Consider the following 15,931-nt stretch of genomic DNA (forward strand, 5'->3'; position numbering starts at 1 on the left):
ATATATTTCTAGAAATATTTAGACATATAATGTATACAGTAATTCAATAATAAATATACAATTTGATAAATATTAATTTAATTTAGCCATATAAATGGGAAGTAACTCTTACGAAACTGTACATTCTTTCCCTCCGTGAAGCGAATTTATGTGAATATCTCCAATCTATATTGTATTAAAATGTTTTCATTTTAGTTACGCAACATAATTTACCGACAGTACATTTGTTGATGTAGTATCAACTAACTCTGGTGTTTGATGTCGTAGTCGTGATAGCCTACTTTACGATTGTGAAGGTGGATGTTGGAGCATATGTTGTCCACTACCACATTTATTACTACAGCGATATGTAGGTCGCCGGTAGACGGCTCTTGCAGTTTGAAAGTTTGTCAGTAAGCCTTTCTGCAAATTGCCATTACATTCCTGAGTGTTTGTCCTGTTGGGAAGACGATGGAAAGTCTGAAATGTGGCAAGGATACATACAACCTCAACGATGCACCTCGACACGGTCGACTACGACACCGTAAGAGTATCGGCCAATGCAAGTAAAAAACTGCTTGTTTGAAAGGGACGGGCATTGCTCGCGCCAGCATTTGTCGAATGAGTAACAAAATACATGATTTTACGGGCTAAAATCGATTCCTGTCGTATATGCCAAAGTATGGCAATGTTTTCAATGTATATGCTGCAACGGTATATACATATGCACGACGATGGGTCAGTCGCCGCCGCAGACGACGAGGGAGTTTACGTACGTTAGCCATATTTAAGAACGAGATCACAGACTTAAGCATGCTTAGGGCCGTTCTAAAATATCGGCGCGTTCTCGACTTAAAATCTTAGAATTGAGAATTAAGAAGTTTTGTGAAAGCCGAATTTGGAGCATATGCTTAAAGTTAAGCATGTACTCAGAGTTAAGCATTGAGAACGGACTTAAGAAGTTTCGTGAAAGCGGGTAATACAAATATGTTTCAGTTTTCATAGGAGGCTGCTTATATTGAAGAGCTTATCAAAACTTGCAAAGTCTTCAAATTTCATCTTAAAGTATACTGAAGATGGGCTATTTATCAACAACAAAAGTTTAATTGAGATGTCGAGCGAATATTATGTATAGATGTTGGATTTGAAGTCAAGGACAGTACAAAATCATCGAAATTACCCCTTTAAGTCGATCTTTTCAATATAACCAGCGGAGACAGCTTACAACTAAGCAGTCTGATAAACGTGATGATTTCAATATCCTAATTGTTAATTGTCCATTTCTAGACGGTAACATCCCCGCTTCCCGAACTACGGTGTCTACCTGTCCCAGTCGATTCGTTACCATATGACTTCTTCCTATTTATTGTCGACATCATGATATTTTTTGAAAACATTCCTTGATATGAAGTGTTCTGTTGTCATCACCTTGTTGCCGGGGATTTATGTTTGGCCCACCATCATCACCATTTTGGCTATTCAAATCGCCCTGCGTCCGTGGTCCGTCCGTCCCTCCGTCCATAAACAATTCTTGTTATCGCTACTTCTCAGAAAGTACTGAAGGATCTTTCTCAAATTTCTTGGTGCCTTGTTATGCATATTGCATTTTGAGACCAATCGAAATACAATATGGGCGACAGGCAGCCTTCTTGGATTTTGACAATTGAAGTTTGTTATGGCTATTTCTCAGAAGGCACTAAAGGGATATTTCTCAAATTTCATATGTAGGTTTCCCTAGGTTCCTGGTATTACATTTTGGGACCAATCGGAAAACAACATGGCCGACAGACAGCCATTATCGCTGAATTTTAAATTTTATTTATATGTTCTCCTTGTTTGAAAAGTACTAGAGGGCTGTTTCTGAATTTACACAGATTAGTAAAACTTAGAGGAAGGAAAAAGAAGAGAAAAGATCAATCTGACATGGAACCTATAAAGATCATTCAATGGTGGGCGCCAAGATCCCTCTGGGATCTCTTATCATTTCGCTACAGCAGATATCGCGCAATAAACGATCTCGTTACGTGAAAAGTTTACTGTAAATTGGGGATGATCTCATATGTTGATACGATATAAATGTTCCTGCTTCTTTTCTATTTTCAGAGATTTTCAAGGATTCATGCTCCTCATTCCATCATACATTGGCGTTGGTTTCCTTGGTCTTCCTTACGTTGTCAAGATTCTGGGTCTATGGGTAAATATTTAGTATCACAGGAACGCAAAGCAGTGTTTCCAGTTTTATTTTTTCTGTGGGTAACATGTGAGGTAATCTTCAATTATCCAATGGTTCATTAAATTTTATTTTCTGCATCCCTGGAATATATCATCACAACACTGAACTCACCGTTCCAACAGGAAGACCATTATGACCCTTCTATATATATCAAACAAATCTCGATCCACCATTCCGTTGAATTGACTTTAGACTTGGTTGTCGCTCATGTGTGTATTTCTCAAAAGAAATGTACTAACATAGCGTTTTGTCGGGTGTTATTTCAAAACACCTGTGGTAAATACTTGTAGTTGTAAATTATTTCACATGGTCAAATAAGTATACAACTGTTTAGATAGATACTTATTTGAGAAATGTGCCGAGATTAACGACTAAAAAACATCGGGAAGATCACTCTTGTTATGAGATGTCAGGGAAAGATAACTATAGATAAGTATTCGGGAAAACAAAACTAATCATCAATGTCTGGGACAACATACAAAAAAGACAGTGTGAAGGGCAGATAACTGCAAAGATCCTCTCGTAAACTACGTCTATTTTTGCTTTTTGCATACCTGAGATATTGCGTTATTGAAGCCACAGTCTCCACCAACTTGTGCATAAAAGACTTCAAAAGAAATGAATAAATCAGCTTTGAGATTGATCAGGTTTTTTCCTAGCACCAATCAATGAGTTAGTTATCTTACTTCGGTTTTGTCAAGACACTCCTCAGAGGTAAAATATGCTGATAGGATATGTTCTGCAATGTTTCATAAAAAACACTTTAAACAATCACCAATTATCATCCTGCTGTATTTAGAAAATAAGAATTATCGATTTATACGTTATAGAAAATATCTAATTACATTTTATTTAATTTGATATAGCTCGTTAGTCGGACGATATTGAGCTGTCGTGTCGGTGTTTGATTACTAGATATTACAGACGAATCGATATTCATATAGGTAAATAGGATATCATATATAATAATTTTGAATTATTTACTTAATGTCGAAATGAGTGTATTATATACTCAGCATACTTTAAAGATGCTACACCTCCGACAGAGTGTAATAAATTAACATGTTTGACAATAATTGACATTTAGTCCATATATTTATACTTATTGAATAAAAAAATATATGACGTTAAAATGTTCGCAATGAAGCCAAGGAGTGAGGAATATCTATGTGTATGAAAAAGTCCAACATTATAATCTCCTTTATATACACGTGACCTTGATCGCAGTGCACTTTGGGAGAGACTTACATACAGAAAAAAACGAAGTATGGTAGACTTTAGCTGGGGCAAATACTGCATGTTGCCTATTATAACTACAAATTTGAAATGTCGAGGTGTTAATGAATATATATATATATGTATAAATAAAATAAAATAAACATTTCGATATTATCCGTCTCGAAAACTCACGATCATGCTGCCACCTATGAACTGAAAAAAAAACATTCTTAGTGTAACCCCCTTCGGCCCAATTTCGCTGGATTGATACAAATTTGATTTTATCGATAAGCTTAAGCCAGTGAATGGTAAATAGTCAATCTGCTATCAATACGTATCACGAAAGAAATCCTAACTTTTGATTCAATCGCATCATATACTAACAGTTTTCAGACCGAACATTACACTACGTATGTGTGTACGTTACATACTTTCTTCCTCTACAACAACTGTGCCACTTCCGCGTGTGTTCCGATTCTATTGTCTTTATATATATACATATAATTCCTACTGTCCATGTCTTCTGCGATTGATATCTTTCCCTTTATTCGTTTCATAAATCTCTTTTACGCTTAATTCCATCTTTTCAGGAGATGTTGGGCCTTCCTCGCTTCTTTGTGCGATCGCTATTACTCTTGTGTTTCTGTTTTCGGCGCATGCGCAATCAGTATTTCATTCAATATGGAGGCGGGGCAAAATTGATTTTTTTCGGGACGCAATTAATATATTTTTTTCTCTCTTTCCTTTTTAGTTTTACTTGAATCAGAAAATGACGATTTCCGAGGGTGGTAAAAGTGTAAAGTGTGTAACTTTTATTGTTAACATAGATGTAATATTGTAAAAAAAAACACTCATCTCCTATTTACGAGTACCCCCCTCAATTATTGCCGGGGATTCGTAAAATGATTCCACAAAATATTGAAAAGATATTTGAACGAGGTCAGGATCATGTAATGATCATCCTATGGTTTTAATAAATTTCTCAGTGGAGTTACTGCACTTACAGTTCTTAATATATTTTCAATATAATTTCCACATGCAATGGTAATTTCTATGAAATGTCATTTTAAGCTTTGCAGTGAAACTGAAGTTTAACATAAAGATAGAATTTCAAGATGCTGATATGCCAGGCATTTTTGTAATCTTTTGGACCCAAAATGCTAAAAACATTTAGTCCGGACCATGTACGGACGAGGACAAGTTTCATTAAAAACCCTTTAGTAGATCGAAAGGTAAAATTGAACATTGGTTTTTAAGATGATTTGTGTTTTCCATCTTAAGTTTGTACGTACATTGTATACTTACAAATGTAGCTAAAACACTCTTTTAGGGTCAAATAAATACATTCGATGAATATACCGATATTTGGATTTATTTAAACATCCGTTTTTCAATTTTGCGTCAATAAATTAAGAAACTTTGTTGTTACCATTTTAGGGTGGCAGCGCTGGACTTTTCTTCTACGGAATGTTGAACGAAGTGGCAACCTTGATCTTAGTAGAATGCACCAAGCGTCTGTCAGAAAGGTGACATGAATCTTAATAATATACACATATTACATTTAATGTTGTGTAGAGTCAACAAAATGACAATAAGTTTATATTGCTCGATTGTTATGTTTATGCTTTCTCTCCATGCGAATGACATTTCCATGTCCTTGCTCAGCATAACAAACTTCCAAAGAGTATGTATACTGCTTGCGGACGAAATAGCATAAAAGTTTACGAAAGTTAAAGACGTATGCATACCATGAATAATACTACTACAGGATATAATTAGATGGAAACTCTGCTCTTACTTTAGAATATTATAATAAAATGATCGATATATCGGATTGTACAAAACAGTGTACCTTGTTTGAATAGGAAAAATAATTAAACGTGACATTTATGTTTGAAGCGGGAAACGATGATGAAAAAGAATACGCATATCCTCCCGTTGTTATTATTATAAAAGGCTGTTCATGAGCACATTTCCTTTAACTTAACTCTTTAATTAACTTAATTCTGGTTGGAACCGTGACGTTTCATTTTCTATTCTTACATATTAAAATGGACAATATCTTGTACCTTGTTGAAATTTTAACAAATGGTGGTATTGTGTCACATTTTCAAAATAGCTTGGTAACTAATTATATCAATACTAGCGGGAAAAAAAGAAAGTTAGGTTTTTCTAAAGTAACGTTTAGACAGATGGTGTAAATGCAATTCAATTTCATACTAAGTTTAACTCCGTGCAATGTAAAAGTGATTTTCAATTAAAATCCAGTCAACCGTGATCCCGCTAGACGCTGCATGCTTTCAGCAGATTCTTCAAGAAAGTGTGCTTTCGGTTTACTCTGGTATCATATCTGCAAATCGAATATTGAAACATTAAAGATCAGTTAAAGAACATTTTGTTTCGAAGCGATTGCCAGCGGAATGCCGCGTTGGAGTTCCAAGGAGCGGAAGCACGCGCATTACGTCGCGACATCAAGATAGAGTCACCTCCGTAACCGATTTTAGTCGGCGAGAGATGACACGTCGAGTTGTCAGTACCAATAGTCGGCTAGTGTGTCCAAAAACGGATAAATCGGTTTCACGAGTTTATTTAAGGCCACTACGTCGCGTACGCAGAGGCGACGCAAAGATGGAATACAGCGACTGCTTGCACATGTTGTAAACGGACAAGTCTCGCTGAAGGTAGGGCGTAATAATTATATCTGCAACCCTTATTGTATGATCTTAAGAGGCGACTTAATTTGGGATGTTATGTTTCCTTTTCTTAATAACTTCCTTCTTCCTCATATCTGCCTTGACAATGCCTCACTTTTGATCTTTAGCTGAGCGTTCTTCCCAATGAGGAAGGTTTTTGGTTCTGTCCCCTTCCCAAAACATGCCTTGAAAAATGAAATTCGCTACTCCTGCTTAGCGCTCAGCATATTGGGAGTAGGTCGACTGGTTAGCACGTTGTCAGTATGTCATTGGGTGAAGTGTCCTGCTGGATGTCTTAGGCAGTATGCTTCAGTGAGGTAGCACTTTAAATCAACAAGAATTCCGGGATATCACGAGGAGACATAACACGAACACACCGCAGCCTCCCAAAACACACATACGCACTCACAACCCGAATGCATATCGCACGGCACGGGAGGGACATTAAACAAATATAACAAAACCACTATTAACGCTTTACAGGTCCGATGGACGACAACGTGTCTATCGACGTCGTAGTGAGCGATACTCTGGCGCAGGACAGCTTCAGGGGAGGGTCTGCTATTTTATTGGCTGGGATATCTAAAGGCGTGAAGACACTTCTCGTGATTATCGGTGGTGATCTAACAGCAGTAAGATAAAGGAAATAGGTCTTGAGACCGTATCTTCTGCATCTTATCCATCAAAAAGCAATAAACACCTTAGTGGGGTTAATATTAAGGAGTAAGAGCAGATGCCAGGGACGGGCACACATGCCTCTGACTTGGATGAGAGAAAGGCATATGGTACCCTTATTTTAACGGTATTCATTCAAACATCATTTGTGAAAGTACAACAAAAAATCATCAAAATGTATATTCAATAATGATGAAATAATCGAGAAGCCCACGCTATGAACACATCATCAAAGAATCATTGAAAATAACAATTATCGGAATCAAACTTTTTTTCAGTTAGTACATATCCTTTTAAATAAGTTAAATTTCAAATATTTTTATAACAGAACGGGCGAAAGATTTAGAGACATGGGGAGAGTTGCTGAAATAAGTATGAAGCTGGGGCCTCCTTGTTTACAGCCTCACGCGGGAAAATTCAGGTAAGAGACGACACATACATTTTGAGGAAAAAATAACGAATGGACGACCGAGGAAATATCTTTTGAACAGATTATAGCAGAAACATATGATACTTATATCAAACACGTGATTATTATTGAAAAAAAGATGTTTCTAACCTCTCCAGATACATAATGATGCAAGTTAACTAATAACCTCATGTTCTGTATAGCTTAAATGAAGCTACCACATCTGAATTCAATTCTAACTCCTCTTTTTACCTCTTTTGGTTTGTTTTCGGTCGTCTCCTTAATATCAGCATTTAAGCCTTCAGTACTACTGTCAAAGTCTTTGATGAATAAACGAAACGGTTTGATGATGATGATTTATTCATTATCGGTTCAACTCTATATTTTCTTGTTTTGTAATGAAAGTTCTTCAATATTTCAAATATCACAAACAATGGAGTTGTAATTGGTCATCATTGTCTGTTTCTTACGATACGGCAATTAATTTTCTTGCTTTTTACTTGTTTCAGATTCTTTGTTCAATTAAGCATACTCATTGGCTATACTCTGTCAATACCTGATTTGATATCCCTAATGAATCTCTTCGGAAAAGATGTAAGTACATACATGTTTGTTACATCGGTTGTTGTTGGGTTTAACAGACAAATATGAAACTCTTTTCAAAGTTACAAAACTAAGCTCATAATTAGATAAATAAGCAATAATCAGATATTGTGTTCGTGTAATATTTAATATTTTCTACATCATTAAGATGTTCATTATTTTAACTGATGAACATTCATCAACTTTTTAATTCATTTTGCACCAATCGCATTATATTGACCACTTCTTACATGCCATGCTGAAAGTCATATAATACTAAGAATATATAACACTATCCGAATTATGTAAAGATATAAGAAAACCGACCCTAGCGAGTCATAGACGGTTCAATCCAGTTCATTCCACATTTTTGCCCCTAGCCAGTCGTAAATGCTTATGCCCCCATCATACCAATTTATTAGTCCCCTGCCGTTTGAACGGGGGGGGGGGGGGGGGGGGGCTTTAGATTTACCCGCCGCCCGTCCGTCTGTCTGTCACGCAACAGCTGTCCGGACTCCGGACAACTCCTTCTAAAGTACAACTCCGATCTTACCAAAACTTTGTATATATGATCAGTATAACATGTAGTTGTGCATCCCACATTTGTGTTTTTCGAAAAACCATTATCAAGAAAAAAAAGGGAAATGAATAGGTGCACCTCTAGCCCAGGCAGGGTACTTTGTATTGCTGTTGCAATACTATCCATCCTTGTTGTCCTGAGCGAGTTTTGGATGGTTCTTTCCTCTTCCTCTAGGGCGTCATAGAAATAGCTTTACGTAGCAATTTTCGTCATTTTTCGGAATAACTACCAAATCATAAAATCTGTTTAATGTTCCTTTTTCATTACAGATTCTTCGTCAGTACGTCGAAATTAACGACACTGTTTCTATCGTAGCCATTTCGGTGCTGCTATTGCCTATCTACCTGACTCGACGGATGAAACTTCTTTCATTTGTGGCGACAGCTGGCAATATTGTTCTCGTTGGTTTATTTATAATATCCTTTCAGTATATCTGCCAGGACCTTCCGGATATGAATACGAGACCGGCCATAAAAATCATCGATTACATTACATTTACATCATTTACAAATGACGTGATGTTTACTTGCGGTGGAATCGGTATGGTAAGTTCCACATGATTAACATGATATATACCATTTACTGATTAAGTCCGCATAAAAAATATCGCTAAGAGTTTGATTCGTTTTTTACTTTGGTTTTGGCGGTCTCGTTAATTTTTACTTTCGATGAGATTTGTTAACATTTGGGAAAGTAATATTAAGCAAAAGCTTGACTGAGACGATCATTCACATTAAAATGTATTTTAATTCATTTTATTCACTACATAAGAATGATTGCGAATAGAAGCATATTTAAATTTAAAACAATATTAACATAACCTTAAAGGTGTATTGTTTCACATGTCATATCGAAGAATAATTATTATTAGTAACCTGTGTCTCAACAATACTTAGGATGCTGAATATGTTAGTATTTCAGTTAATCTGATATACTACCAGTCGTATGTGTCTGATGTCATCAACAGCCGACGTGTGATGAAAAATATCTATATTGATCAAACTCATTATTAAGAGAAGTTTGCGTATGGAACAATTTTAAGTTTTATATTGAAGTATAAATGATACCAACACAAGTTAATAACATTAAAATGAAACCATTTTTCTTAATAAAAACGAAGAAAACTGGAAAACACTATGAACAAGATGTCGATAAATACTCTGGAAGGTTGTCATTATTGATATGGATGTACTATAAGGGTATTGAGAAGATTAATAGAACCATGTCGAAGTGGTAGCTTTGTCAGATTTAAGATTTAATTGAATACATTGAAACTGTATCGCTGTAGATTTTGCCAATAAGACACAAAATGAAGACCAAGACGAACTTTGACGGCTGGAATGGTGTTTTAGGACTTGCCATGGTGGTTACGACCTGTTTCCATACTTTTTGTGGTTATTATGGTTATCTGAAATTCGGAGAAATGACCAAAGCTAATTATCTGTTGAATCTTCCAGGAGACAAATGGTAAGTGTTGCAAGTTACATATTACGCCTGTTGTACCTGAAGAAATAATTTGTATTTAAAAAAAAGTTTGTAAGTAATTACATGTTGGGTTAATGGATAGCAGGTATTATAATTAGAAATGTCTATAATGACTTTAACAAACCTTCATATTATATCATAGGCATTTTTACATACTTAAGAGGATAATGATTTCGTCAGTACACGTAACACCGTGGACTTAAAATGAACGTCTATGCAGAGCTTGCAACTCTGGTGACATACAAGATGAATATCACTTTATGTTAATTTGTCCGAATTGTCAAGTTCCCATATCAAGATTTATCAAAAGTGATACTTGAAAAATACGTTGGTATTCAAATTTATTCATTCATTAGTACAACAAATTTAAAGATTTTACAATGTTTAGTCAATATCTGTATAATTAATTAAAACACACAATATGCATATAAAGTATCGAAATTGTTATCGGATTGGTCAATATTGATACTACACTCCTACATTGAACTGACCGCGAATGTATAGCATGCTGTTTTTACTAATGAGCCATAATACTCTCAGACAATAAATTTATTGAATTAAATTTTATCATTTGATCATTGAAGTATTTTCTTTGATTGAAATATAATATAGTCGCAGTAAACTCAGTAAGAATTGAAAGTTTTGAATAAGGGACTTGTTTTATTAGTAGCTAACACTAATAAGAATACTGAAATGTTAATAATTGTTAATGTTTTTTAGGTCGGCTGACCCGAAGTCATCGTGCTTCGTCAGTCGTCGTGCGCCGTCCGCGCGCCGTGCGTAAACTTTTCACATTTCAAACTTTTTCTCAAGTAACATTGGTGGGATTGAGCTCATACTTGCCTGAAATGATCCTGTCCTGGCCAAGTGTTGTTATTTTCGGATCGATCCGAAGTTCAAGATAGCCGCCATGATAGTCATCTTGAAAAAAAAACCACTTTACACTTCTTCTCCGGTTCCACTGGTGCCATTGAGATGGAATTTGGTGAAGATGTTCAGGAACGAGGGCCAACAAAGTGTTATTATTTTTCAACCTCGTAAAACTTTTGTCATCGCAGCCATGGTGGCCATTTTGTGGCATGATTGCGCAATCCGCATTTTCCTGAACATCATCTATTTCAAACTTCTTAAGTTCCACTAGTGGGATTGAGCTGACACTTGCCTGAAATGGTCCTGACCACGTGTTGTAATTTTTCGGATCGGTCCGAAATCCAAGACTGCCGCCATGGAAGCCATCTTAAAAAACACACTTTAATCTTCTCCAGATCCACTGGTGCCTTTGAGCAAATTTGTATAATTAATTCTCTGAAACAGGAGAATCAAGTTTGTGTTCATCAAGATGAACTTGAGGTATACTCTATGAAAGCTATCCGTATTGAAATTGATGAGGCTGTTAAGTGAGGGCAGCCAACAAATTGTTGTTATTTTTCAGCCTCGTAAACACTTTGACATGGCAGCCACCGTGACCATTTTGTAACATGATTGCGAAATCACGGTTTTCCTGAACAACACCTATTTCAAACTTCTTAAATTCTACATGTAGGATTCAGCTGTAACTTACCTGAAATTATCCCGAGATGGTTTTGACCAAGTGTTGTTATTTTTTGGCTTTTTTTTTGTGTCATTACCAATTCAATTTGATTTTGTATATATGCGCTCTTTAAATATTGTTTAAACTCTCAATCTTCTGTCAAGATTAAACGTGATTTCCTTTCGGTTTTACAAACTTTCGCAGTTTTATATAATGCATGTATGGTGTATTGTTGCAGACATTATAGATTAAAACATAATTCTACCAATAAAGACTAAAAACCGACCTGACTTGAATCCTTAACATTACATTACATTTTAGATGTATGCTTTTCAGGCTATACAAGTCTTTGAAGATTCTTTCTTTCTTCACCTTGTACTCCGCTCATGGGATAGCTGCTTTTGTGGTAGTGGATATCATATGGACACCATTAAAGGTGCAATTCAGTGAAGAACTAGTTCAGAACTACGGCGAATACGTCTGTCGTGTTGTTTTGCTAATTCTTGCATGTAAGTATATCAACGGAATAAAAGTATAAATCTTGACATTACCTACATATCATTGTGTCAAACACGTCTAGTTGTCTTTTCTATCAATATACATTTGCTTTGTTAAAATGATACACGATGCTTTTACATTACATTTATGTCTTCTAAATCTTTTTGTTCCCAAAAAGCGTATATCAATTATAATTATATGATTATTAGTAAGGTATCTTTTCCTTGTTTGTCATACAAACTATATATATTGCCGTTTTAGGTTGATGAAGATAGCAAAGAATATACAAAAAATATGTCACTACGACTTTGACCTACTGTTAAAAACACATTCGTTAAAACTAGTTTTGTAGATGTAAGAAGAAACTGCAAGATAACTGAACCTATTGACTTCTGTTTGAAATAGTATTGCCAGATTTGAAATACTGTATGCATGGTAATATTCGCCCTAGGTTATTTTCGCTCTCGGGCAACACAAAACATGTCCGCCCCATTTGATATTCACCCTAAATTGATTTTAAGAAATGTCCTTTTCCTCGTTTATAAAAAATCGGAAAACTCTTTTCGGAATTCTTAATACAATTGAACTCGGAACATTTGGGACTTATCGAGTTCCCAAATTGTTTTACCAGCTGGGGTGTGAAATAAAGGACGTGTACCTGTGTTCAGAAATTCTCTTAACTCCATTGATTCAAGTAATATCGGGTATTCATGGGTTATTTTAAGCAAACACGGCCAATTGTTAGTTCACCGAGCCATGACCAATGACTAGTGTTTTGTTCACTTGTACATGTTCATGAAAAGAAACCAAAAGCGACGGTGAACTAATAAAATTAGCCTTTTCCATGGTAGGAATTTGATGTCACTTTGTGTTTCATTTTTATTATGACCGGACTACATGATTTAAAAAAAAAGACTTGATTTTTACTTAGTATGTATCATTTTTTAATTGAAAATACTAAGGCTAGTACGCGATTTTAGCCCATATTCCCGATTTTAAATCGACGTGATATTTCAAATGTACTAGGCCTAGATATAGATCTAGATTTTATTTCACATGCATATATTTTAATAAAACAATTGTCTATTTCATGAATTTAGAGGAAATATATATTACGCGTTGCTTAAAGTAAGAATGTATGTTTATTATCCAACTACACTTAGCCCATGCTTAAAAACCGGGTATACAATATTAAAAGATGGAAATGAAAGCATTGCTTCTGTATGTAATCATTAACTGTTGTTTCATCGTTGTGTAGCGGTGTTCATGTATCCATATTTATTGGATGATAGCCATGTATTATAATGAATCATTTTTCATCTGAGTATGTGTATGTTTGTATTTTGAAGGTATATTTACAATTTTGGTGCCCGAGTTTGAGCTGCTGATGTCTTTGACCGGATGTATTGGAGTTTTATTTACAACATTTGCTGTTCCGTATATCGTTGCGTTATTAACATTGTATGGGGATTTGGAACCATCAAAAATTGCGGGGAAATTCAAGAGAAAATTGACACTCGCAATTTGTGTATTAGCGTTCGTGTTTGGGATGTACTCCACGATTGCAGGGATTGGGGTTTCAGTATATATGACACTTTTTCATGTTGTATTGTAAGCAGTAGCATGCGTATTTTGCTGTGCGTAGTAAAACACTGTAGGTTAAGTACATTTTATGAACAAGTGTACTAAGTATATGATGACAATGTAACATGTTTGAATCCCGATGAGTATTTTTGATTGCCTGGTGTTTTACAAGTGTCTGTGTATATCTAATTTGCATTTTTGCATTTGATTTTCTTTTTTCAATTCTACATTTATTCAATGTCATACTTCTGACAACTTGCCTTTTCGACTTTACTACTGATATTTCAGACAACGTGCAACGAGAAACCCGAACTATGTCGCAGAACATTCAGTTTTACAAACTAAGTCAAAATATTTAATAGTAAGATGTTGTATTATTCACTTCTTTTTGTAAACATGCATATGTAGTGGAAAATAGAGGGGTTATTTGCACTCGTTGAACCCAATAAAAGGAAGTTTTAAATTGAGCTATCTTGTTTCTTCAATTAATAAGTGTCGTAAATAGCATTTTCGTATGGTGTTTATAATATTATGTATCAATACTGGCACCATTTTCCCCGCTAAACGGTGACTCGGATATACTGTGTCCCGAAAAGGGGTAATCTGTCATGCTGTTCTCAGTATCTGGTGAATCTGTTCTAGTGTTCCCCGGTGAAGAGTTATTCGGTTATACTGTGTCCCGGTGAAGAGTAATTCGGTTAAACTGTTCCCCGGTGAAGAGTAATTCGGTTATACTGTGTCCCGGTGAAGAGTAATTCGGTTATACTGTGTCCCGGTGAAGAGTAATTCGGTACATACTGTTACCCGGTGAAGAGTAATTCGGCTATACTGTTCCCCGGTGAAGAGTTATTCGGTTATACTGTGTCCCGGTGAAGAGCTATTCGGTTATACTGTGTCCCGGTGAAGAGCTATTCGGTTATAATGTGTCCCGGTGAAGAGTTAATCGGTTAAACTGTTCCCCGGTGAAGAGTATTTCGGTTATACTGTGTCCCGGTGAAGAGTTAATCGGTTATACTGTTCCTCGGTGAAGAGTAATTCGGTTATAATGTGTCCCGGTGAAGAGTATTTCGGTTATACTGTGTCCCGGTGAAGAGTTATTCGGTTATAATGTGTCCCGGTGAAGAGTTATTCGATTATATTGTGTCCCGGTGAAGAGTATTTCGGTTATACTGTGTCCCGGTGAAGAGTTATTCGGCTATACTGTTCCTCGGTGAAGAGTAATTCGGTTATAATGTGTCCCGGTGAAGAGTATTTCGGTTATACTGTGTCCCGGTGAAAAGTTATTCGGCTATAGTGTTCCTCGGTGAAGAGTAATTCGGTTATACTGTGTCCCGGTGACGAGTTATTCCATTATATTGTGTCCCGGTGAAGAGTTATTCGGTTATACTGTTCCTCGGTGAGGAGTAATTCGGTTATAATGTGTCCCGGTGAAGAGTATTTCGGTTATACTGTTCCCCGGTGAAGGGTAATTCGGTTATACTCTTACCCGGTGAAGAGTAATTCGGTTATACTGTGTCCCGGTGAAGAGTAATTCGGTTATACTGTGGCCCGGTGAAGAGTTATTCGGTTATACTGTTCCCTGGTGAAGAGTTATTCGGCTATACTGTTCCCCGGTGAAGAGTATTTCGGTTATACTGTGTCCCGGTGAAGAGTTATTCGGTTAAACTGTTCCCCGGTGAAGAGTAATTCGGTTATAATGTGTCCCGGTGAAGAGTATTTCGATTATACTGTGTCCCGGTGAAGAGTTATTCCATTATATTGTGTCCCGGTGAAGAGTTATTCGGCAATACTGTTCCTCGGTGAAGAGTAATTCGGTTATAATGTGTCCCGGTGAAGAATATTTCGGTTATACTGTTCCCTGGTGAAGAGTATTTCGGTTATACTGTTCCCCGGTGAAGAGTATTTCGGTTATACTGTGTCCCGGTGAAGAGTAATTCGGTCATATTGTGTCCCGATGAAGAGTTATTCGGTTATACTGTGTCCCGATGAAGAGTTATTCGGTTATACTGTGTCCCTGTGAAGAGTTATTCGGTTATACTGTGTCCCGGTGAAGAGTAATTCGGCTATACTGTTCCCCGGTGAAGAGTTATCCGGTTATACTGTGTCCCGGTGAAGAGTTATTCGGTTATACTGTGTCCCGGTGAAGAGTAATTCGGTTATACTGTTCCTCAGTGAAGAGTAATTCGGCTATACTGTTCCCCGGTGAAGAGTTATCCGGTTATACTGTGTCCCGGTGAAGAGTTATTCGGTTATACTGTGTCCAGGTGAAGAGTAATTCGGTGTTTGTAATAACTGCAAGACCGGTAATCTGTTTCATGTTTATTTCCTTAACATCATGGCTGACACAACATGTGCTCGAGAGCTATCCCATAATACTCCTCATATAAAGGGGAGTAACTCTGTGACTCTTACCGTACAATACTAGTTAGGTAGCACAACACTATTGTTTACTACACTCCTTCCC

The 15,931-nt window shown here is 36.4% G+C and overlaps 1 protein-coding gene across 1 annotated transcript; it reads left to right on the top strand.

The window, feature by feature from the left end:
• Nucleotides 1-450: 450 nt before the first annotated feature.
• LOC117342613 (proton-coupled amino acid transporter 4-like) lies at nt 451-12,149 on the top strand. The gene is made up of 9 exons (XM_033904813.1): nt 451-545; nt 2,083-2,173; nt 4,868-4,956; nt 7,127-7,219; nt 7,717-7,801; nt 8,639-8,914; nt 9,658-9,836; nt 11,722-11,894; nt 12,145-12,149. The coding sequence occupies exons 1-9, from the start codon at nt 451-453 to the stop codon at nt 12,147-12,149; spliced, it is 1,086 nt and encodes a 361-aa protein (XP_033760704.1).
• The last annotated feature ends 3,782 nt before the right edge of the window (nt 12,150-15,931 follow it).

Source organism: Pecten maximus, chromosome 2, assembly GCF_902652985.1.
Source record: "Pecten maximus chromosome 2, xPecMax1.1, whole genome shotgun sequence".
In the NCBI taxonomy this organism is placed as follows: Eukaryota; Metazoa; Mollusca; class Bivalvia; order Pectinida; family Pectinidae; genus Pecten; species Pecten maximus.

What these genes read in the sequence shown, in the direction of transcription:
- LOC117342613 (XM_033904813.1), top strand. Translation starts at nt 451, where the DNA reads ATGGAAAGTCTGAAATGTGGCAAGGATACATACAACCTCAACGATGCA. An exon ending in ACCAAGCGTCTGTCAGAAAG is followed by an intron (nt 4,957 to 7,126) that starts GTGACATGAATC and finishes TTTTTATAACAG; the next exon opens with AACGGGCGAAAGATTTAGAG. An exon ending in AATCTTCCAGGAGACAAATG is followed by an intron (nt 9,837 to 11,721) that starts GTAAGTGTTGCA and finishes TATGCTTTTCAG; the next exon opens with GCTATACAAGTCTTTGAAGA.